Source organism: Manis javanica, chromosome 9 (assembly GCF_040802235.1).
Source record: "Manis javanica isolate MJ-LG chromosome 9, MJ_LKY, whole genome shotgun sequence".
In the NCBI taxonomy this organism is placed as follows: Eukaryota; Metazoa; Chordata; class Mammalia; order Pholidota; family Manidae; genus Manis; species Manis javanica.
In genome coordinates, this window is record NC_133164.1 from 77623338 (window position 1) to 77648284 (window position 24947).

At 34.1% G+C, this 24947-nt stretch overlaps 1 protein-coding gene across 4 annotated transcripts in view; it reads right to left on the minus strand.

Annotated features, from left to right (window-relative positions):
- ANKRD12 (ankyrin repeat domain 12) overlaps positions 1-24947 on the minus strand; it is a 182188-nt gene that overhangs the window by 10888 nt on the left and 146353 nt on the right. For all 4 annotated transcript variants that reach the window (XM_037008382.2, XM_037008384.2, XM_037008380.2 and 1 more), the window contains one exon: positions 1957-6656. In XM_037008382.2, coding sequence (XP_036864277.2) covers positions 1957-6656 — 4700 coding nt within the window. The remainder of the gene's footprint in view (positions 1-1956; positions 6657-24947) is intronic.

The window sequence follows — 24947 nt, forward strand, 5'->3', positions numbered from 1 at the left end:
GGTGCTGTTGTTTTAGTTTTGCAAAGTCATAAAGGCCTCCCTTTCAAGTAGCATAGAAGAAGACTATTTACTCCTTTGAGGATGGGGTGTCAGAGAAAGATTCTTTGAGGGGGTAATGCCTGAGCTAAATCTTTAAGAAAAAGCCAGAGTTAAGAGATAAGAGAAATGAGCTGCAGGGTAAAAAAGAAAGGGAAAGAAGGGAAGGAGACAATTCCCAGAAGAGGAGGGTTTGCTCAAATGCATGAAACAAACAGTATGGTGGCTGGAGGCAACTACAAGCAGTCTTGAGTTCCAGGAACATCAAATCAGAGGGAAGGAATGGTGGGTACAGGATGGAGAGATCAGCAGGGCCAAAGTAATAATGGATGTAGTCTATTCTGTAAACCAGCTTTTTTAGAAGTATCTTCCACAGAACATTAGGTCTATAAAGATGACTTAAAGGAAATAGTTCCCAAAGTTTGGGAAACATTGTATATATGTGCTTATTTAGGTGTTTTACAATTAAAATAAATTTTAGTGGTTCTGAGAAGTCCTGCAGTGAGGAAACCTATTTCTTTTTAGATTAATGGTGTTTCCGAAACTTATTTGACAATGAAAGTCCCCCTTCCCCTGGTAGGTATTTAATTAACGTGCTGTGAAACAGACATTATGCATAACACATTAGAGTAAACTTTGTATGTGATGGGGAATCACTGAAAAGTCTTAAAGCTCACTGTTGTGTCTGGAAAATACACATCAGAGGACAAGATTCTAAGCAAGGAAGTAAGGGAGCACTATTTCACTGGTGTGAGATGCAGGAGAGAGTGAAAGGGATGGGGGTCTAAAACATGACTGATTGGCTGAATAAGGACAAAAAAGAAAGAGTAGCCAAGGAAGCCTTGCAGGTCTGTTAGTATGAGGACATGGCTTAGTCACAGAGACCACGGGAGGGACCATGAGAAGAGAAAGAGAAGCAGGCCTTTTAAATTCAGTGCTGACGTGCTGAGTGCATGGGGCTCATGGACATCCAAGTGGAGCTATCAAGTTAGCAAAAAGAAGCTGAGAAGAGATGTTTGGGAATGTATAAATCTGGGAATTCTCAACATATATCAATGTACAATAATATATGGATAGTTTCTGAGGAAAACTCTTCCTTTGCTATTTTCCTCATTTACCTTTAAGTAAATCATGCTTGGAGATTTTTTTTGAAATTGAGGTATAGTTGATACACAATCTTATATTGGGTTCAAATACACAACATAGCAGTTCAACAGTTACCCGTATTATTAAATCCTCACCCCCACCCCACAAATGCAGTTATTATCTGTCAACATAGGAAGGTATTACAGAAACACTGGCTATTTCATCCATGCTGTACTACTATTACTGTAATCATGCTTGGAGATTTTGTCTTTTGGTTATCTGTGAGTCCCAAGAGTCTCTAGACTATAAAATCTGGCAGCTTTCTTGTTCACAACCACTCCTGGAATACTGTTGTAGTGTTTCTGTGTGCTGGTACCAACAACCACAGTAGATACCAGGTTGTGACAAGTCTTTTTCTTTTTTTCCCCCTCCCCATTCACTTGATTTTTGGGAATTTGACCTGCAGTTATATTTTTCTTCCCTTGATCTCCTCTTGAAAAATGGCACCATTCTGATTAAATTATAAGAAAAATATTTAACTGAAGAATAAACACTTAGCCTTACTGACTTTGGAGATGTTTTCACCACATTTCTAATGGGTTCTATAACTAGTCCCATACACATGAAGACATTACTTTGCAAAAATGACAACTAGCTGAGTGGGAGTAAATGCATAAAATCATATTTGAAAGTAAGAAAAATAATGTACAGTTGACCTTAGAACAGATTGGGTGGATAAAGGCCAATGGAGAGGAAAAATTACTACACATGCAACTTACATTATAGTTCTACTGGACAGGGCTGTAGATGTATACATCAAGTGATGTTACTTACTGTGGGAATGCAAATCTTGCTTAAGGGGTTTCCATCCAGGAGATATGATCCGTTAAATGTCACATATTCATCATAATACTGAGGTGCTTGAGGAATAACACTACACAACAATTTGCGCTTTTCTTCAATTTTTTTCCTAATGTGCAAGTATTCAAAATATGGGTTTGCCCTCTCTGAGCTGTATGGCTGAATCTCATCTAGTTTCAGAGCATCTACAATGGCTGCAAGAGACTGCTGAGTTTTCTCTTTTGCCTGTAGTAAAGAGGGGCTCACTTGCACAGGCTGAGGTACACGTGAGACTTTCCTTTTCCGTGGGTGGTGAATTTGAGGATCATCATCTTCAGTTAATCTTATTCTTCCTCTAGGAGATGAAGATTCACTGTCTTTTTCTGCTAACAGTGTACAGCTAGCAAGAATCTGTTTGCTCTGATTTGCCACTGTATTTGTTTTGTTTCTAGTTATCCTTTGAGGGATTTGGTTGTCAGTTTTATCATCTTCAGCATTTTCTTCTAGTTCTACTTTAACTAACTGACCATATTTATGCACTTCTGGTTGAGCTGATTGTTGTGAATGGTTTTCAAGACTTGATAAAGTGCTTTGTTGTGATTCTTCATCTTCGATGGAAAGCAAATACTTCTCACTTTCAGGACAATGTTTTGGATTACCTTGTTCATTTAGGTTTCCTTTTGACATCCCTGCATTCATCTCACATAAATCAGGATCACACTTATCATTCAAATGAGTTACAACCAAACTCTCCAGTTTGTTCTCTTTTTCATGTGAAATAACCTGAATACCAGAAGTGCTGTTTTCAACTTCATGGCCCTTGGAAGACTTATACATTAGTTTGCTAAATGTATAATTTGTACTTAGCTGGGAAGAGGCATTACCTCCATTAAAGTCCTTTTCTGATGGTACATTAGTCTTCTCAGAATTTGGTGATGCTTCTTGAACAGTGCTTTCAGAGTACATTGAGACAAAGGCACCTGTCTTTTGAACATCTGTTAGGACAAATGCATTCTCCATATCTTTCGTAGATTCATTATCAGTATCTGAAACAGAACTGATAATTTGAGCTGCATTTTTCTGTTGTAAAATACCTGGCTCTTGACTGGCAACATAAGACAAAGACTTGTGTTTAGAAATAGATTCAGCATTTGAAAGCGATTGGCTGTGGAAAGAGCAAGGTTGCTGTGAAGGCAGAAAGGATCCTGGATCCTGAGCACAAGAGTTTCCTGGCAGTTCAGTCTGATGGAGGGATAAAAAATCAGTATTCTCTTCTTTCAATGTTTTGTTTTCAGAGTTACAAAAACCCTGAACAGAAGACTCTTGATCAGGTGTACTAGAATTTGGGCAAATAAAATCACTGGTGCTTAATGACTCCAGTCTATCAATAGGTATCTCCCATGATTTATTCTGGATCACACCAACCTGAATTGATGGTTCTAAATGCACAGGACTATCCATTAAAGTGCTCATTGGAGCAGTACTCTTGATAACATTTATATCAGCTGCAATATATTTGCTGTTTACAGACCTAGTAGGAGAGGCTGCAAAACTGGAATGCATGTTAGACACATTTGAAAGTTCTCTTTCAGGCATATTTGACGATACCTCAGGTTTGGGAGAAGGGCAACTATCTCTTGGCACAGTTAAACCACCTTGATTGCTTTCTTCTGATTTTGTTTGGAATTGTTTTGTATGTTCACAAATGACAGATGGCATGCTACATCTTCGAACTTCTACAGTTGGTCTCCCCTCATTCATAGCTAGTTTAACATCTTCTACAGATGATGATCGGACATGGGGTGTTGGAAGTCTGCTTACATATGGTGGTTTAATCCGCTCTGGCAGTTCAGCTAAGCTATCCAACTCCCTTTCATGAAGGGCAGGAGATTTGGCAACTGGCAAAAAAGGTGACTGAGAAAAGGACATTTGGGAATCTGAGCCCTCTAACATAAAATCAGAGTCATACTCAACTGGAGGCCTTGGGGTGGTCACTGTTGTATGGCAAGAATCTTCTGAGCTAGCAACGGAAATCATGGATACAGATCTGGAGCTGAGGCCTGGCTTTTCACTTTCTGATCTAGGAGATCTGTTTAAGCTATTATCTGAAAGAAAGGATGACTTCCCTGAATTCATTATGTTTTTGGTGTCGACAGATTGTGATCTGTTACTTACAGCATCTTTAGATTGTTTTTCCTTGGTATAAGCATCAGTCAACTCTGAACTCTTCGACCTAGTAAGTTCTTTATTTTTGGACTCAGCTAGTGCATGCTTTGTTTTTTCTTTATCTTTTATTTTAAGTTCTAAAAAATTACGATTTCTCAATCGCTCCTTTTCTTTTTGCTTAATTTTTTCCTTATGTTTTTTGTGCCACTGCTCTATTTCTAGGTCTTTAAGGCTTAGCATTCTTTCAAAACTCGTCTGCATTAAATCATCGTTCACTAATCTCTTTTCTTTAGGTCGATTATCTTTTGATGCTGGTGATGACTTAGGTTTAGGTTTGTCCACTTCAGATTTTAGTTTGAGTAAACTACTTAGTTGAATTTTATCTTTATGTTTGTCTCTTTCTTTATATCTGTCTGTATCTTTATCTTTTTTATCTTTTTCTTTTCCATCAGGAGTTTTCAAAGGTTCATCTTTTGTTTTTTCTCTAAGGGGTAAAGTTTTTTCAAGTTGTGCTTTACTGCTGTCTGCTATACTTGACCTCTTCTCTTCCTGGAAGTGTCTGGAATTAGTTAAACTTACACTTTCTTTGTCTTTAGGTTTTTCTTTTTTATCTACCTCCCTGTCTTTTTCTTTATTTTTGCTTTTTTCTGATTTAGTATAGTCACTATTATCTGACTGCTTTTTTTTTTCCATTAAGTGCTTTTCTTTGCTTTCTGCTGGATGCCTCTCTTTTTCAGACTTGTCTTTGTCATGTTTTCTATCTATCTTTTCTCTACTCTTCTCTCTGTCATCAGCTTTTTTAACAGTTTTTATCTTGTCACTTTCTTTATGACATTTCTCTGTGTGATGTGAATACAGCTTGTCTTTTTCTTTTATTTTGTCGACACATTCACTAAGATCTAATTTGTCTTTCTCTGACTTATGCTCATGTTTTACCTTTTTCTCTTTTTCAGGATTTTTTCTGTCTATCTTCTCAATTTCCTTTTCCTTGGTTTGAAATCGTCTGTCAGACTTTTCCTTGCTTTCTTTTATATGCTTTTCTTGTTTTTCAATGTCTATTTCCTTTTCCACTGAATGTAACCCTATAGATTCCTCACTGGCACTTACACCTGAAGAAATGAATTCTGTTTCTTTATCTATGGGTACATTCTCCCTTTCTTCTTTTAAATCTTTTATTTTCTCCTCCCTAAAAGATTTTTCACTTTCCTTCTTCATCTTTTCTCTTTCTTCTTTATAGTTTTTCTCTTTTGAGACATGCTTTTCCTTGGTTGACTTATCATCTTTTACATTTTTATCCAACTTGGATTTTTTTTCTAATGTTAAGGCCTCATGTTCCATATTTAAAAACAGATCTTCAGTTTCATCACTTTTAAAAAAATTCTCTTTCCAAAATTCTCTATCAAATTCCACACTCCGCTGTAATTCTTTACCACCATCTCTATTCTTGTATTTTTCCTTTTCACCTTCAATTTCTTTTTTATGCTTTTCTTTTTCCTTCTCTTTATGTTTTAATTTATGCTTTTTTAATGTTTTACCCTCTTTATCAATTTTTTTCAGTGTGCTGTCTGAATTCTCATATGTTGGACTATGATCTTCATCTTTTATTTTGGCATTTGACTTTTCACCAAATTCTAACTGGAAATCTTTCTGATGTTTGTTTTTTTCCTTATGCTTACAAGATTTTATAGTTGAGCTTTCTGGCAAGAATTCTGATTCTGTATTATCATACCGGACAAGATCAGACTGTAATGACATTTCAGAACTTCCTGGTGATAAACATGTTTTAGTATGTTCTTGTTTTAATGGTGTTGACTGCTTTTCACTAAGTCCACAAGAATGTTTGGGAGATTTACCAGTGGAAATATGAAATAAATGTAATGAAGTATCATCTTTTGGGCTAAACGATTTCCTAAAATTTCCCTCCTCTCTGGTCTTTTCTGAACAATCCAGTGTAGTGCTAACTGTCAAGTTTGTTACTCTGGTGTTTTCTTTCCCTTCTTTTTCTTGCTTTAGCTCTTGGTTCTCTTTATTTTTGTTCTGGTTCTTTAATTTTCTTTTAACTTTGCCTTTCTGTTTGTGTTCATTTGAAACTCCATATTCCTTTTTTGTTTGTGTATCAGAATTTGATGTTTCAGGGACAGAACATGGAACAGAAACCTTTTTGTTCTGAAGAATTTCTTCATCTGAACTTTCAGAACTTGAATACAAAACCCTAGATGGCTTTTGTTTTTTACTTTTAAATGACTTAGGATAGAAAGCTTTTTCCTGTTTTGCAAATAAACTGTTCTTTTCTAATTCAGATTCATTCTCTTTTCGTAGCTCTTTCCTAAGAATATGTCTGTCATCAATCATTTTATTTATTTCTTCATCGTCATCATCTTTGAACTCATACTCATCAAGGGCAGATGGAAGAGGTGCTTTACTGGGAATTATTTGTTTACTTTCACAGATGAGAGAGACTTTCTCTGTCTCAGAGTCAATATTTTCTTCAACACTGGAAGGGTTTGTGGATCGAGCCTCTTCAGAATCTAAGAGTAAGAAAAAAAATCTGTTGTTGGTCAAAAGACAACTGTCGGAAAAGTAAGACTGAGAGAAAAATAGAGCATATGTAGTAAATATTTCAAACAGTTCAGAAAAGTTCAGGTTTATATGTGAATAATGTATTAGAAACACACAAGAACTCTACTAGTGTTGTGGAAAAGCTTTATGGAGAATCTGCTTTAGGTTGAGATTCCTTGACATTTCTAAAAGCATACAGTATACTGAGTTTACAATGAATGTATCAAAAATATATAATAAAAGTGTATAATATAAAGCAGAGGTTCATAATACAGGAAATTAGATTCAGGGGAAACACTGGCTACTAATGTTTTATAAAATTTTACATATATATGTATTTCTTTCCTGGAGAGGGAATATTGAAGCTAGCTAGGACTCTCTGATTAAAAAAAAAGATTAAGCAGAACTAACTTAAAGGATTTAATTAATTAAAATCAGATTGTTCTGTATGTCTCAAGAGCTTTTATTAGGAAAATCATAAGAGATCAACTCACTCTCATAAAGACAGTAACTTAAGGGTGAGTGGTTTGACTGTACAAAAAACATGACTACCAGGTTAAAAAAAAAAATCAGAAGAAATACATCCCCCAATTACATAATGGAGATTGTAACAGGTCAAGCTGGATATTGCAATTGAAAGAAGCTATCTATTCCCTAATTTCATATTTATAATTTACATTTGATACTAATATGTACTTTAGTACAATGGAGAAAATAACAGGCTCAATTTCTGTATGTTTTAAGTACATTAAAATTTAAGTACATGAAAATCTGTGTTCCAGCTGTTGTATGAATACTGCCCAAGTGCTGCTAGATTCTATTTCATTATATCATTTCCACCCTCGATGGGCATCTTTTCTTCGCTGAAATGTTATGTTTTATACATAGGGCCTCTAACTGAAAAGAAAATTCAGGGCTCTAACTAAAGGAGAAGAAAGCTGGGGCCTCTGACCAACAGGGAAAAATCCAAACTTACTACAAAAATGATAATTAAGCACTTCAGACTAAGTATCTGATGTTAAAATTGTACAATTTAATACATTAAGCTTCCTCTAAAGAGATCTAGCTCCAAAATACCTCTTCATATGAAAATTCAAATTCCTGAAGCATTCTGGAGTGTCTGTGAGGTATTGAGACCTGTATAGGAGAGCTCTGGAAAGATCACATCTTGTTTTTGGAGAGGTGGTAATATTCCAAGACAGTATTATTAATAAATGCCACATGGTATAAGAAGATTTTTGGATTTGTAACTGCTTGTACTATGCTGAAAATGCTCTCCACTCCCAGTTATCAATACTGCAACATAATATCAAACTATAGATCTTCATGGTGCATAAAAGGGAACATGCCTATTTGGGGAGTATTTATTTTGGTCCTTGATTTAAAGAATACAGGAATCAGGTGTTATTTTCTCTTGTTAACACCTTATTTATAATTTGTTCTTGAGGACTTGTCCCCACTTGCAGTTTTTAAGGATATACTTCTTTAGGGTATATACATACACATCGCTCTTCTATTTACATTGTTTTTCATTAGATGATTATAGTTTTCCTAGAAAGCAGGAATAACTTTTTCCTTTTTATGTCCCATAAAACCTCAGTTCTATACTTTGAATCTGTCTTCAATAAATGTTATGCTTCACCAGACACACAGTTCTGGGAGCTAAGGGTGACAAGAACACAGTCCTGCCTCCTTGTAGCTATACAATACGGTTAACTGCTAAAATGGCACCAGATACTAGGCCCAACGGGTGCACTGAGAAACAGTCTGCTTGGGAGAACTGGAGAAGGAAAGCAGGAGTCTCAAAGAAGTAGCACTAAAGCTAAGGCATGAAGGACAAACAGGAATTTCAGGTAAAATTTAAGGGCATGAAAATATATAAACAAACAGCTAAAATCACAGACTATGTACCATTCCATATATGGCTTTTTTTGATTTAACAGACTGTAGACATTTTTTTTTGGGAGTTACATTTTCTTCATTATTATTTTAAGGACTGCATATCACATTGAATTAATATGCAATCATTTAAACTGATTCTTCTATTGAGGATACATTCAGGTTCTTTCAAATTATTTCAAAATATAGACATCTAATAATGAAAAAAAATTGTATATATTGTTATTTGAAATAGTAGCATATCAATGCATGTGTGTGAGAAAGAAATGAGAAATACATCAAAATAGTATCTGTAGTAAACCCTGGCTGGAGGAGTTATAGGTGATTTTTTTCTTCAAGCTTTTCTGTTTTCCAAATTCCTAGCATAACAGATTACTTTTATTACCAGAAAAGGTATTTTTTAAAAGTTCACTAATAAGTATTAAATAGTGTATCACTACTTGGTTTTTTGATTAATGGTATGGCTCATTTTTTCATGTATTTACTTCCTCCTGTGTAATGTCTTCAGCCTACTTTCTTCTGTTCTTTTTGCCTATGCTTATCAATACATTGCTTGAATTATACTACACACATAATGTTATGTATGTTTCACTTGTATCATAGTGATTACTGTTTTGAATATACACATTAGAGGTTAAATGCATATTCTGTAAGGAAGTTACACATATTTGAGCACCCTAAGAGATGCAAGGTTTGTTGTCTGTGTTCCTGGATTTATCAACTGAAAATAACTGTGCAATGCTCCGCAATGCAGATACGCCTTTTTTTCTGTTTCTTTTTAAAAGATTCCTACTTTAAAAGGGAAAAGAATGTAAACTCTACAGCGAGTAAGTCAGCCTTACACTAATTAATGCCTAGAAAGACCCTAACCTGGCTCTGGTTGCTGAGCAGTGCATCAGGAGCTGGCTAGTGTGTGATATCAGCAAAGATATCCTTCCTTCCATGTTGCCATCTCATTTGCAGACCAGGCTGAAATTTCTCCTCTTCCCTAAACAGCCCTGAGCCTTTTGATTTACTTGGGCTATCCAGGCACTTAGGTCAAGCTAGTTTTAGAATTCTAATTTGGAGTAACTTTTAAAAACAAGTTTTGTTCTGCCTTTCTTAGGAGATGACTGCTTACCTAGGATCTCCATATCCTCAAATTCTTGTAATCGGAATGGCCATGGTTATCATTATACTAAGTTATTTTCCACTTTGTTCCAATATTTTAGTCTTTAATATCTACTTAAGTCAGTAAATTTGAAATTTTATATTTTAAAAGTTTATTAAAAAAAAGCTCTTTTAAAAAATGTTTATCATCTCAACAACTTTATTTGGAAAACTTGGAAGGACGATGAGAAATAGAAAGGTTAAACAATCATTAAAGCATTGAATTTTTCATTGAAGTATTTTCCTTTTCCATGAAAAAATGTTAAATGATAAAATAGAGCTTGATTAGAAACACAAATACATTTGAAAGTTGCTCTTGTTCACCTCAAGGCACTTTCAGATATTTAGAGCTAACTCTAGTGTGACATTTAAAGAATGGCTAAATGTTGTTTGACATCACTATCATCTTTAGGCTTCACTTCTTCTCTTCTGAGACCAGCGTGAACTTCCACCTTTTCTAGTATGGCAACCAAAAAGAGCAGATGTGACCAATGTAAAGAGATGACAGTATATAAAGTAAATCCCTCCTTCAAAATCTCTCCAAAACAGCCAGCATGCATTGACAAAGCAATTACATTTCACATGCATGACTAATAAGAAAGTCAACAGATGCTGGACTTTAAAAAATTTCAATTATATTAATGGTTATACATTTTTAGGAAACAGAACTATTTTACTTATGTCACATTTATTTTGGGAGTTGGTGATGATGATACAAAACTAAATATACCATGACCCTAAACTTAAAAGAACTCATAGTCAATTCCAAATCTCTACTTTTCCTCTGAGATTCAATGGCCTAACCTGTAACTTCTTGGACTCCTTTCAACCATTCTAACTCAGGATTAAAAACACTCAATTCATTACTTTGTGTTCCACAACTACTTCCTCTTACTGCTTAAAGCCAGTATTCCTCACTCTGTGGCTTAACAACCAATCTACTTACTCAAAACTTCAGAACCATTTTCAACTCTCCATCTTCCAAATTCAACAGTTCAAAGTTTTGATCTCTGGACTATCTCTTACATGTATTTTATTTTTATTCCCACTACTATTGTCCTAGCTCAGGTTCTCAACATTTCTTGCTTAGATCAGTTATCACATTAAACCACAATGTGGCCAGTATTATAGATACTAAGTATCTCCTCACCTGTGGGCTCCCCACTCTCCGATAACATAAAAACTCCAAAGGTGATGGTGTAAGACTTTTCAAAATCTGAAGCAATACTACTACTACTTATTGGTTCCTTTTGTTATGCAAATACGTGATATTCAAAACAACAATTTTCCCTGTTTGACAGTCATGTAAACAGACTCAGTAAATTAGTAGCTTGTCCAGGGACACCTCACCATTAGGGAATGTAGCCCAGGATATTTTTGTTTGACTTCATAATGTGCTCTGTATTGTTTTTCATTCATTCCTGTTTGCTATCCACATTAGCTATACCAGTATACTACTTTCTCTTCCCCAAACTTTCATGTATATTTATGTGAATTCTGATCAGTTGCTCTTCATTAATTTCCATTTTAATTAATTAGGAGGTATTTTAAATTAGTGGTTAGGGAGAGGAGGATTTCAAGAAATTATATTTATAAAGGGGTTAGGGGTAGTATTTGGTTATGGGAAGAGTATTGGGCAGAGGACTTATCTTGAGGCTATGTTTGCAGTGGCATTTCCTTAGGTTACATATTTACTTGGAGTGGTTGGAAAGAGGGAGACTTAACTTCTCATTTACCCCTTGGGAACATTGATGGTTTGAAACTATTCCATAAGGTGTGAATTTTGTATTCCTGTTATTCTGATCACTGAGATGTAGAACTTTTGTTGCCTAGAAAAGGCAAGGGGCAATTAGAGCAAATAGTCCTAAAATTCATAATGAACCACAGTAGACCCTGAATAGCCAAAGCAATCCTGAGAAGGAAGATTAAAGCTGGGGGAAATTATGCTCCCAGACTTCAAGCTTTACTACAAAGCCACAGTGAGCAAGACAATTTGGTACTGGCACAAGAACAGAGCCATAGGCCAACAGAACAGACTAGAGAGCCCAGACAGAAACCCAAGCATGTATGGTCAATTACATATGATAAAGGAGCCATGGATATATAATGGGGAAATGACAGCCTCTTCAACAGTTGGTGTTGGCAAAACTGGAAAGCTACATGCAAGAGAATGAAATTGGATTATTGTCTAACCCCATACATAAAAGTAAACTTAAAATGGATCAAAGACCTGAATTTAAGTCATGAAACCATAAAACTCTTAGAAGAAAACATAGGCAAAAATCTCTTGAATATAAAGGTGAGCAACTTTTTCCACAACACATCTCCTCAGGCAAGGGAAACAAAATAAACAATGAACAAACGGAACTACATCATGCTAAAAAGCTTCTGTACAGCAAAGGACACCGTCACCAAACAAAAAGGCATTCTACAGTATGGGAGAATATATTTGCAAATGACATATCTGACAAGAGGTTAACATCCAAAATATACAAAGAACTCACATGCCTCAACAGCCAAAAAGCAAATAACCCTATTAAAAAATGAGCAGAGGATATGAATGGTCACTTCTCCAAAGAAGAAATTCAGATGGCCAACAGGTACATGAAAAGATGCTCCACATCACTAATTATCGGGAAATGCAAATTAAAACCACAATGAGATATCACCTCACACCAGTTAGAATGACCAACATAGAAAAGACTAGGATCAACAAATGCTGGTGAGGATGCAGAGAAAGGGGAACCTGCCTACACTGCTGGTGGGAATGTAAACTAGTTCAACCACTGTGGAAAGCAGTATGGAGGTTCCTCAAAAACCTAAAAATAGAAATACCATTTGACCCGGGAATTCCACTCCTAGGAATTTACCCTAAGAATACAGCATCCCAGATTAAAAAAGACATATGCATCCCTATGCAGCACTATTTACAATAGCTAAGAAATAGAAGCAACCTAAGTGCCCATCAGTAGATGAATGGATAAAAAAGATGTGGTACATATACACAATGGACTATTATTACTCAGCCATAAGAAGAAAACAAATCCTACCATTTGCAACAACATGGATGGAGCTACAGGGTAGTATGCTCAATGAAATAAGCCAGGAGGAGGGAGACAAGTACCAAATAATTTCACTCATCTGTCAAACATAAGAACAAAGCAAAAACTGAAGGAATGAAACAGCAGCAGACTCACAGAACTCAAGAATGGACTAATAGTTGCCAAAAGGAAAGGGACTGGGTGGAGGGTGGATGGGTGAGGAGGGAGGGAGAATTATGATTAGCACACACAATGTAGGGGGGTTGCACGGGGAAGGCAGTATAACACAGAGAAGACACGTAGTGACTCTGCAGCATCTTACTATGCTGATGGACAGTGACTGTAATGGAGTATGTGCTGGGGACTTGATAATGGGGGGAATCTACTAACCACAATGTTGCTCATGTGATTGTATAGTAATGATACCAACAACAACAACAACAAAAAGGCAAGGGGCAAAGGGAAGGCTATTTGCTCCACAATATCCCCAATGCATTCCACCAATTCTATATGAGTAAGTGCTTAAAATGCACACACAGACACACATATGATCCAGCCCCCTGCAAACTTATGAAAATATACACTGTATTATAGCACTTGCCTAAATCTAAAGCACCTAGAGAATGATTAACTTGTATATCTGTGGGATGGAGAATGGTAGGGGTGGTAGTGTGCTTACTGAGGGGGGAAAGCATATTTATGAAACTTGGGAGTCTTTTGGGAAGGTAACCTCCAGTGGGGTAGTGGTAACTTACTGCTTCTGTTTTCCACATTATTCAACAGATACTTCAAATATAAGTTTGTGACTTAAACTTAAGGACTTTCATAATACACAAATAGGGAGATTTAGAACCACATTAGGACATTTAAAAAATCAAGTGGTGGTGATTATGGTGGGGCAGGAGGGTTGCAGAAAGGGACATGAACATAAAATACAAATTTATCCACTTTATAATTCTGTGTAGTATGCAGGTGGCAAATGGTGTTGCCATGGACTACTTACTATCTGGCTAATTCAGTGCTGATGTCTCCTTTAAACTTACAAATTTGAAGAGGTGGCAAGTATTTCATCTACATGCCATAAGTTCTCATATCACCTGCTATGTAAAGCAAAGTTTGCTATTTCATTTGCTTTAAGCCACCCTTAGCTTTCATATAGCCTGCATTTTCCCATATTATACATTGATACCTATATGCCTATACTCAAATCATGCTTTCATACATCAGCCGTTGAACCTTTTTAGTGAGGTATTTATTTTTAAGAATGGTACCACCTTTATATAGTGGTGTTTGTACAATTATCTCAATATGCATATACTTTGTATTTTATGGAATGGAAAAATTTGTGACATTAGATATAATACAATTAGGATTCCTAGATGGAAACTGCTAGATGTAATAAAAGTAGCAAATCTTTAGCCTTCTTCAGAAGTCCACTAAAAGAAGACTGTTCAGTTGTGAAGAAAAGGAAAATTAGAGAACTCATGTAAATACTAGATATATATAGAGTCAACAAATTGAATAAGAGCAATGAAAAATAAGGTTTACAATTATGGACAATGTTGGCATGTAAAATATTTTAGTAATTTATTCAGAGAGTGTATGCCAATTCTAAGAGCTAGAAATTAGTTTCAAAAGTGCCTCACCTTCTTCACCTTCAAAGTTTACCTCAGTCTTGACAAAAATGAAGAAAATTGATCAGAACCATAAAATAATCTGCTTAAACTCCAGCAAAATCCCCTTGTAATAACCACAAGCAACTTTTTCTTTCTAACATTAGCCAGTTTACCATTAATTCATTTGAAGTAAACTATAAAAATTTGAAATAGAGATAAGAAAATTCTTGGAAAATAATTTTCCTTAAATGAAATCATGGAGATGTAATGAGCGAAATCTAGATTTTGGGAAAATTTACCAGGCAAGTGATCAGGCTATTTCAACAAAAAGTTTGCAAGAACATGGAATAGAAAGGGGGAACCTATAGCTCAAAAGATATTCAGACATATGTATGGACTTTATTTAGATTTTGAAAAATTAAAAAAAACCATTATAGGAGGCAATCAGAACTTGGAATAATAACTGGATATTTAATATTAATAAAATTTAGCTTAGGTATGATAATGGTATTATGATTATGTTTAAGTAAAAAATATATTCCTATCTTTTTAGAGATACCTACTGAAAGATTTTCTAATAAAATGATTTCAAAATGATGGAGTAGGGAAAAACGGAGAAGGGCAAAACAAGATTGACCATAAGGTGGTAATTATTAAAATTGGGTAATAAATACATATGGGCTCATAATACTACTCTTTTTACCTCTGCATATATTTGAAATTTTTGGTAATTAAAAGTAAGAACAATTTGCATACAATTCACATTTATCTTTAAAATGTTAAAAAATGAATATATTATGCAATATACAAAAAAACCCCAAAATTCTAGACATATATACTAAGGGAGTTTTTAAAAATAACTTTCTGAGTGCAAAATCAGGCAACATATTAGCATATTTTCAGCAATACATCATATATGAAAATGTATTCATTTATTAAAGACTTTAGTTAATGGTAGCCTCTCTGGCAAAGAACAAAAAGCACCACCTACTTTTATTTCATTTTCAGAATATTTTTTGGCCCAACGGAAGGTGCTATCCTCAAATATAAGGAAGCATTTAGTCACACTTGTTAACAGCTATCATTAAGTCAAATAAACACACAGTAAATTCATATTGTGGTTCTGCTGACAGAAGGGCGGTCTGACTTGAACTTCTCATATTCAGTAACAATCAGCATGGTATAATGAAAAGTACACAGGTATTGCCATCAGTCCTCTGTTGAAATCTCTGCTTTGCCACTTAACAGGTCATTATTCTATTTTTAGAGATTAACTCACAGGGCTGTTGTGAGAATTAAATGAACTAATTTATGTAACGTGCCTAAGCATATCCTAGCACATACCATGCATGTGATAAATATTAACTCACTGCCTAAAAAAAAATGAGAAAAAATGTATTGTTAAAAGCATTAAAAAATGTATATTTAATATCAAATACTGCTAAGTTGAATAATGCACACGTTAATTTTAAAAAGCCAAAGTTATATTCTACAGCTCTTCATATTTGCTGAACTTTGTATCAGGACAGTGAAGACAAAAAGATAGCTGACTCCAGACACTCTTTTCACTTATTACAGGCTCACAACAATGTAGGTATGTGGTCCTTTAGAATGAGTGCAGTGGAAATACTAGTCTTTCAAGTAAACAAGGGACATATGCAAAAACAAGACTTCTCCTGGGTGGGAGGGAAAAGGCAGTGAGGGGAGAAAAGAGAGCCAACTAAGAAACAATTTTCTTATATTAATATAGTGTCTGGTGGAATATGTTTTTATACATAAAAGCACTAGTCATAATTGACAACCACTTATATAATTTTTTTTTTAGTATTCCTCAAAGGAAGAGGAAAAGTGGGAGCAGGGATTGAGAAGCAGAGGATGCAGAAGAGGGACACAATGATAAATTTTGTTTCAATTGCTAACTGCAACTTCATGCCATACTTCATGTAAAGATTTTTAAAAAGTCTTTCTACAACTTAACAAGCGGAAGAGAAGTTTTTGTTGAAAATAGTCCTTAGTGAAAGCTTAAAATGAGTATCATCATTAATCAAATCTAAATTAAGTTGTCTCATTCATCTTCATATCCCCTTTATATGCCTAGATTACAACTATGTAATTTTAATATATTTGTCCATGACCATACAGTTAAGTAGTGACAAAGCTAGGTTTTTAAATCCAAGTTTCTGTAGCTCTAAAATTGGTACTCAGAACCATCATGCTATGCTACTTCTGAGTGCATGAAAGGCACTGAATATAGTCAAGATGAACCATACAAAAACACCTAGTAAAATGATGCCATAATCTGTAATTTTTCCATAAGCATTCAAATGAGTACCTTCTACTTGTGTTATTTATTTCATGATTGAGTGTATTGAGAAAACAACTCTACCACAAAAATCTAGGCTCTAAAATAAAGTATTACATGAGTTTTACTGTTAATTACAGGTAAAATGCTTTGAATGAAAAAAATAAACAATAACATAATGCTGTTAAACATACCCACCTGGGGTTAAAATTGCATTCCAAATATGAGTTTGCTATTTGTCTATTCTTTGCTTGATTTTGAGACACAACATCTTAGATGTACAGTATCTTGATTTATATATTCCGTGAGTGTATGAAATAAGATAGATTAGGAACACCTCATTCAAGACTAATACAATTTATAAAAAAGTCAGGGGATAGGGAAAATGGGTGGAGGTGGTCAAAGGATACGCATTTTCAATTACAAGATGAGTAAATCTGGAGATGTAATATATACAGGATGGTGACTATAGCTACCAGTATTATATTGTATATTTGAAAGTTGCTAAGAGTAGATTTTAAAAGTTCTCACAACACAAAAAATTTTAACTATGTGAGATGATGAATGTGTCAACTAACCTTACTGTGGCAATCTTTTCCCAACATATACATATACAAGGTGTTACACTGTACAGTGTAAACTTATACTATGTTATATATATATGTCAGTTAGAGGGAAAAAGGGAAAAAAACCCGATGCCTTGACTACTTTAAATGACTACAAACTGATGAACTTTGATTAAGTTTTCATCTTTACAATGGTAAATACAAATGACATTTTTAATTTAAAGATTATATAAGGCTGTAATATATAAAGTATGGTTTTGAATACATAAAATAATTGGACATCCCTAACATGACAACCTTATTTCAGATTTTCCCTAATTTCTTTAACCATTTTTTGATATACAGTCTTTTATTGGCTTCGAGTATACAAAACAGTGGTTCAACTGTTACCCATATTATTAAATCCTCACCCCAACTGGTGCGGTTACTATTTGTCAACATAGAAAAATGTTACAGAATCATTCTATACTCTCCATGAGGTAATACCATCCCTGTAACCAACTTATAATACAATTGAGAATTTCTGTGCCCTTTTATCCCTTCCCTACCCACCCACCCTAACCCCTCCCCCAAGTTAACCACCAGTCACTTGTCAGTGTCTATGAGTTTACTGTATTTTGTTCATTTTGTTTTGTTTTATATTCCACAAGTGAAATCATGTGGTATTTGTCTTTCTTCGCCTGGCCAATTTCACTTAGCATAATACCCTCTATGTTCACCTATGCTGTTCCAAGTGGCAGGATTTTTTTATGGCTGAGTAATATTCTATTGTGTTCAGGTACCACATCTTCTTTATCCATTCATCTATATACGAACACTTTGTTTCCTTCCATAACTTGGTTATTGTAAATAATGCAGCGATAAACATAGGGGTGAATGTATTTTTTCAAATTAGGAATTTTGTTTTCTTTGGGTAAATTCCTAGAAGTGGAATTACTGGATCAGATGGTATCTCCATTTTAATTTTTTTAAGGAACCTCCATACCGATTTTCACAGTGGGTGCACCAATTTACATTCTTACCAATAGTGTAGAAGGGTTACCTTTTCTTTACATCCTTGCCAACACTTGATATTTCTTGTCTTTTGGATAGTGGCCATTCTAACTGGTATGAGGTGATATATCACTGTAGTTTTGATTTGCATTTCCCTGCTGATTAGTGGTGTGGAGCATCTTTTCATGTGCCTATTGGCCATCTGTACTTCTTTTTTGGAAAAATGTCTGTTCAGGTTCTCTGCCCATTTGATCAGGTTGCTTTTTTGTTGTTGAGGCATAAGAGTTCTTTATATATTTTGGATATAACCCTTTATCAGATAAATTGTTTATGAATATATTCTCCCATACTGTAGGTTGCCTTTTTGTTTTGCTGATGGTGTCCTTTGTTGTACAGAAGCTTTTCAGTTTGATGTAGTCCCAACTTGTTCCTTTATTTTTTCTCTTGCCTGAGGAGATATATCCAGGAAAAAATTGTTCATGTTTATGTTCAAGACATTTTTGCCTATGTTTTCTTCTAAGAGTTTCATGTCTTACATTCATGTCTTTGATCTATATTTTTACTTTTGTGTATGGAATTAGACAGTAATCCAGTTTCATTCTCTTCAATGTAGCTGCCCAGTTTTCCCAACACCAGTTATTGAACAGGCTGTCTTTTCCCCACAGTACATTCATGGCTCCCTTATCTCATATCAACGATAATCTCATATAACGATACATGCATACGTTTACACTTGGGCTATTTTGTTGCACTGATCTATGCGTCTGTTCTTCTGCCTGTATATACTGTTTTGATTACTGTAGTTTTGCAGTATAGCTTGAAGTAAGGGAGTACAGTTTTCCCAGCTTTGTCTTCTTTTCTCAGGATTGCTTTGGCTATTTGGAGTCTTCTGTGGTTCCAGATGCATCTTAGGACTCACTGAAAAATGAACCTAGTTTTTTGAAAAATGCCATTGGTATTTTGAAAGGGGTTGCATTGAATCTGTAAATTGCTTCAAGTAGGAAGGCCATTTTTGACATTAATTCTTCCTATCCACGAGCATGGGATAGATTTTCATGTGTTTGTGTCTTTTTTAATTTCTCTCATGACTCTTCACAGTACAGGTTTTTTATCTCCTTGGTTAGGTATAATCCTAGGTATTTTATTCTTTTTGATGTGATTGTAAAGAGAATTTTTTCCTGATTTCTTCTGCTAGTTCGTTGTTGGCATATAGGAACACAACAGATTTCTATGTATTAATTTTGTAACCTGCAATTCTGTTGAATCCATTATTAGTTCTAATAGTTTTTTGGTGGAGTCTTTAGGGTTTTCTATATATAGTATCATGTCAACTGCAAACAGTGGCAGTTTAACTTCTTCCTTACTAATCTGGATGCCTTTTATCTCTTTATCTTGCCTGGTTGTCATGGCTAGGACCTCCAGTGCTATGTTGAATATGGCTAGAATGTACATCCTTGACTTGTTCCTGATCTTAGAGGAAAAGTTTTCAGCTTTTTGCTATTGAGTATGATGTTAGCTGTAGGTTTGCCATATATGGCCTTTACTGTGTTGAGGTACGTACCCTCTATACCCATTTTGTCAAAAGTTTTTAATTATGAGCTTTTTCCTACCTTTTAAGCTAATGTTTACCAAGTGATTACCCTGTGTCAGTTGATAATCTATGTGCAATCACATGTTAAGTTACTCAACCTTTACTTACTGTATCTCCAACAAGGTATGTACTACTGATCCCTATTTTACTAACTTGCCTATGATTAGAGATACTGGGATCAAATCTAGAGAATACAGGAGTACTAAAACCTGAGCTCTTATGATTAACAGAGCCATTCCAAGAGTAGAAAAAAATTGATGGTTTGTGATTTAATTTCCACTGCCAAAATTCTACAATGGTGAAAACCTTTTTTTCTCCCAACTCAAAGAATTAAGTATTCTTTCAACACAAAGAGTACTATTTAAAAAAAAATCTTTACATTTGGAATGGTGTTTGTTTAAATGTCATTTTTATTCAGAGAATACTAATGCATAAACAGTCCTAAGCTATACTCTTCCTTGGTGATCTTTATTAAGACTGTCTTTCATTTATTTTCAAATAGCATTCATCATTCTTTTATTATAAAAGTTAAAATGGTTCATATTAGAAAATTAGAAAAATACAGAAATGAGTAAAGCAGAAAAGCTACTCATAAAATTCTCTACCACCTAAGAGAATTATTCTTCATAACTCAGAGTATCATTTGATTTTATTCAAATCTAAACTAACTTAGAAATGATACAGAAAACAGGATTTCTGAACCTCAAGCCTGTTCTTTCAGCTCTTCTAAATCACCTAAATATGGGAGACTACGACTGTCATTTCAGAAAGCATGCTTGTATTTCATGAGCAGCCCAAAACCATGTCATATTTTAGCATGCTTTATATTTAGCCAATGACTTGTTCATATAGTTTATTTTCCCTGGAGTTTTTGCCTTTTTTCTTGCTCATCAGAATAGCTATAGTGTGCCTTCATATCATCAAAACTATGACATAGTGAACTCTCAGAACCTAATTCACATAATGTATGTATCATTATCTACTATTTTCCTTTTAACATTCTTCACAGTTGTCTAATATTTTGTTGTAAAATATGCCAATTGCTCATTGCTGTCACTCTGCAATTTTTTATCACAATCCTGAGTTAGTTCTCATATCTTTTAGACCTGAATTTTGTCTCACTGAAAAGTAATATATTGGAATTATTTTTTTTAGAAAGAGAATAGAAAGTATGTCCACAGATTAATTTTCTTTATCCCTTACTCTTGAGTTATAGCTGGGAATAATTTAGGTTCAAAATAATTTTTTCATAGACTTGTTAAAGGTTCAAAATAATTTTTTCATAGTCTTGTTATAACTACAGCTCTGTCTTCTAGCAGCATACTTAAGAATGAGAAATCTGATGCCAGATTTTTTTTGTAGATAACATGTTTCCCTCTGATTCTGGGAGCTTACAGGATTAAAAAAAAAAATCTTTAAAATTCTTGAAGTTGTGACATATCGATATGTTTGTTTTTTCTTAAAACTTTCCTCTTTGATCTACAAACACAAGTCTTTTTTCAGATAACAGATACTTTCTTCAATTAAAACATTTTTCTTCCCAGAATTTGCTCTTTTTTGTAAGACAAATATTGTATATCCTGGGTATGGTTGTTTTTCGTTTTTACCTTTTTTTAATAATATTTCCAATGTCCTTTCAAAAAAAATGTTTTACATGCTACATGTCTCTTAGTTCTCAAATTAGACCTTCAGCAGTGTCCAGTTTATTCTTTAGTTCAGTAATGATAAACATTTTGAACTCCAAGGACATTCTTGGTGTACTTTTTCACAGTAGCCTTTTATTGTTATGGTTAGTGGATCAATTAATTATTCTCCAAGAATCTCCAAGAATACTGAGACAAACTTACCCTTCCATAATCCTATATTATTTGCATTCTCCAGGATCAATTTTTCTGTTTGTTCATCTTGGCCCCTTTGTCTTTCTTTCAGTTGATTTTCCCCAAGTCTCTGAATTTCTTTTCATATTAAATAAAGGGAAAAACTTGTTCCTTCAGCAGTTTTGTGGAGACTCTCCAAAGTAAGAGACCTGCTTGTAGTGATCTGTGGTTCTCACTAATCTCAGTCTTCTGCTGAGAATGTTCCCTGAAGAGCTGACCCTTGAGTTTCAGAGTCTTTGGGGTTTCACTGGCAGGAATATTTCACAACTTTTTAAGGACTCTATGTCTACTTTGGGTTGTTCCTTTGCTCTGCAACAGCTCACTAACCACAACTATTATGTTTAAGCATTAATTCTATAAATATAACTTTTTTAAAGTTACCTAGCCAAAGAAATAACATTAGAAAAATATACCTGCATTTTAGGAAACAAATCTTTACATCTTTCATACCAATAAATTGATTGAGAAATGTAGCATAGAGACAGGGAAATAAAATATTATGTAATTTTATAACAGTCTCTTCTAAATCTCCATTTATAGACATCAATTTTCCTAAGTAAAGATCAGGTTTTTTAAATTACTGCTTTATAGAGAAGAGAAGTCATACATTTATTTGGAAATAAGTATGCCAAAGGAGAACATATTTTCACTGAATTTCTACAGTAATACATATAAAGTAAGAGAATTACATTTAAGAGTTTAGGGGTAAGCCAGAGAGGAAAGAGAATATAATCAATAGTTGAAAACACTAAATCTAAAAACAAAATCTAGTAAGTCAAATCAAGCAACAAAGCACTCCATATACTCCCTCAATTGCCTTTCTTCTAAATACCAGTAACACAGAAACTGATTCTATAAGAGTATAAATTAATCAAGATTTTTTTCCCCTCTGAAAATATGCCTAGTATCCCTACAAAAATTTTAGTGTCACTAAAGGAAACTGACAGAAGTACCCAGTCTCAGCTATTACACTATGAATGTGTGTTACATGGAGGTCCTTTTAACCATACTATTTTTCTGCAGACAGGATGATATAGCTATGGCTGAACTTATTTAAATATATTTATACATAATTAATTTTAAGTCAAAAGTCTTTTTTAAGGGTTCTGCCCAAATGTACCCTTACAGAGTTTTACTTTTAAATATTCAGCAATTTCTCTGCTACTATAATTATGTGACAGACTCACTTGAAGTTGCTAGGCACTGGCAGCAATTCAGTTTTTAAGGAAAACATATTCTTAACAAAGAACTATTAGTTTTGATATTTGCAATAAACAATTTTACATATTTTGGTTAAAAAAAACTTGCTATTTCTTGACTACTATTTTTACATCACCTTCAAAGAGAGATATTTAGCAGACTATTATTTTATGTGTAACCTAAGATTTAAAGACTTATATTCATTTTCAGACATCCAAAGAACATCTCAGCTGCAACCATAATCTCCTTTTTCTGATATATGAGCAAGTCAAAATATAGAGCTATGTAATTTTTATAGACACTGCTAAACAGAGAATATTTACAATATATGGTAATGTATTTTACTTACAATATATAGTAATAATTTCTTTTTTTCCACTCAACAAAACTTGACATTATTTTTTCTTAAAAAACATTCTACCTCAAGTTAAAAATTCTTAAGCTTTGAAGTAGGTTGATGTAATTAATGCATATAAAACCTGTACTGATTTGGAAGTATTGATCTTCAAATAAGAGAACTGCAGAGGCTTTATTTAAGGTTCAGGTAGAAGTAGCTGGTGATGTTTAGAAAGAAGTTTGAAAAATAAAATTCAGAACTGGGTGTAAAGTGTCATTATTATGTTACAAAGCAGAGGAGAAAAAGCACAATTTGCCAAAGGCTGTGACAGAATTTCTTTTAATTGGTCAATAAATAAAAGCCTATCTCATTGCCTATCTGCTCAGCCCTCTGCACATTAATGGATACCTAAGTGCCTTTTCATTTCTTCTGAGCACTGATACCACAGAGATATGTGAAAAATAAAGGATGCTGAACACCAAACATGGAGCTTGCTATTCAACTTCAGAAACAGATTTAATCAAAGAGGTTGCTAACTACTGGTTAAATAAAATAAGATTCTTGGGTTATATAAATGGATTACAGTGTTTCATGTGAGTCCTAAACCATCACCTAATGCATATACTGGAAGTGATTTAAAAATGCCATTTGGAAATCAAGAAGATAAAATATTCCTTACATCTTAAAAGGAAGAATCTTTACTTTTAGGTATACTAACATGCCAACACCTTTACCCTATAAAATGCTCTTTCAAGTCTAAATTCCTAATGATCAAATATGTTGATATTTATTTTGACACTCTGAAAACTTCTTATATAACTTACTCCTGTAGTCTTTATACATCTAAGGCTACAAGGTTTACCTTAAAATTTCCTACGGTGATGCTTTCCCTGTGTATGGTTAAACTGTTTAACATCACATAATCCATTTAATACAAAGTTCTGGCATATTTTGATTTAAGTAATTGTTTCTAGATCTTTTGATTTATTAACTTTTATAATTGTATATATGTATGTATCAAGTTAAATTTTCATAGCTCCTAAAATACAAAACTGAGGAAATTAGTTTCACGAATTATGACAATATGTTTAGAATAGTTACAATTTGCTACTTTATATCTAATAAGGCTTCAAAATACAGATCCTTTTGTGTATTTTATGACACAAAAATGTACTCAGGAAACACCAGTGGATAGGTAACACTGTATCACTGTCTTCTTTAAAGTTTCCCAATCTGTTTTACAGTAGATTCTAAAAAGTAGTTCATCTTTTCATTATGATGGAACATTTCCTTGCTTGAGTTGAAGAATACAAGTGAGGAAAGTTTATAGCAGCTGCTTAATTAGTAAGACCAATATATTGGCAGTCAAAGTAATAAGAAAAGGTAAATAATTCTTTAGACAATGACTGGCATTTTCAACTTTGTCCACTGGGCATTCTGTTCAATAAAATCTGTATCTGCAAACTTGTAACAGAGTCTCTATTCTGGCAATTAATGAGTATCAGAACGTATGGATGAAGAGGGCATTATGTGACAGAGTTACCTACATCTCCATTACTATGATTAGGTTTTACGAGCATGATCTGGCTCTGAATATTTCTGAGTTCTCAGCAAGGTAGCAAGAAGCAATAATTTGTAGCAAATATTATTATTAGATAGAATTTCTGTACAAGAAGGTAATGCAGAAAA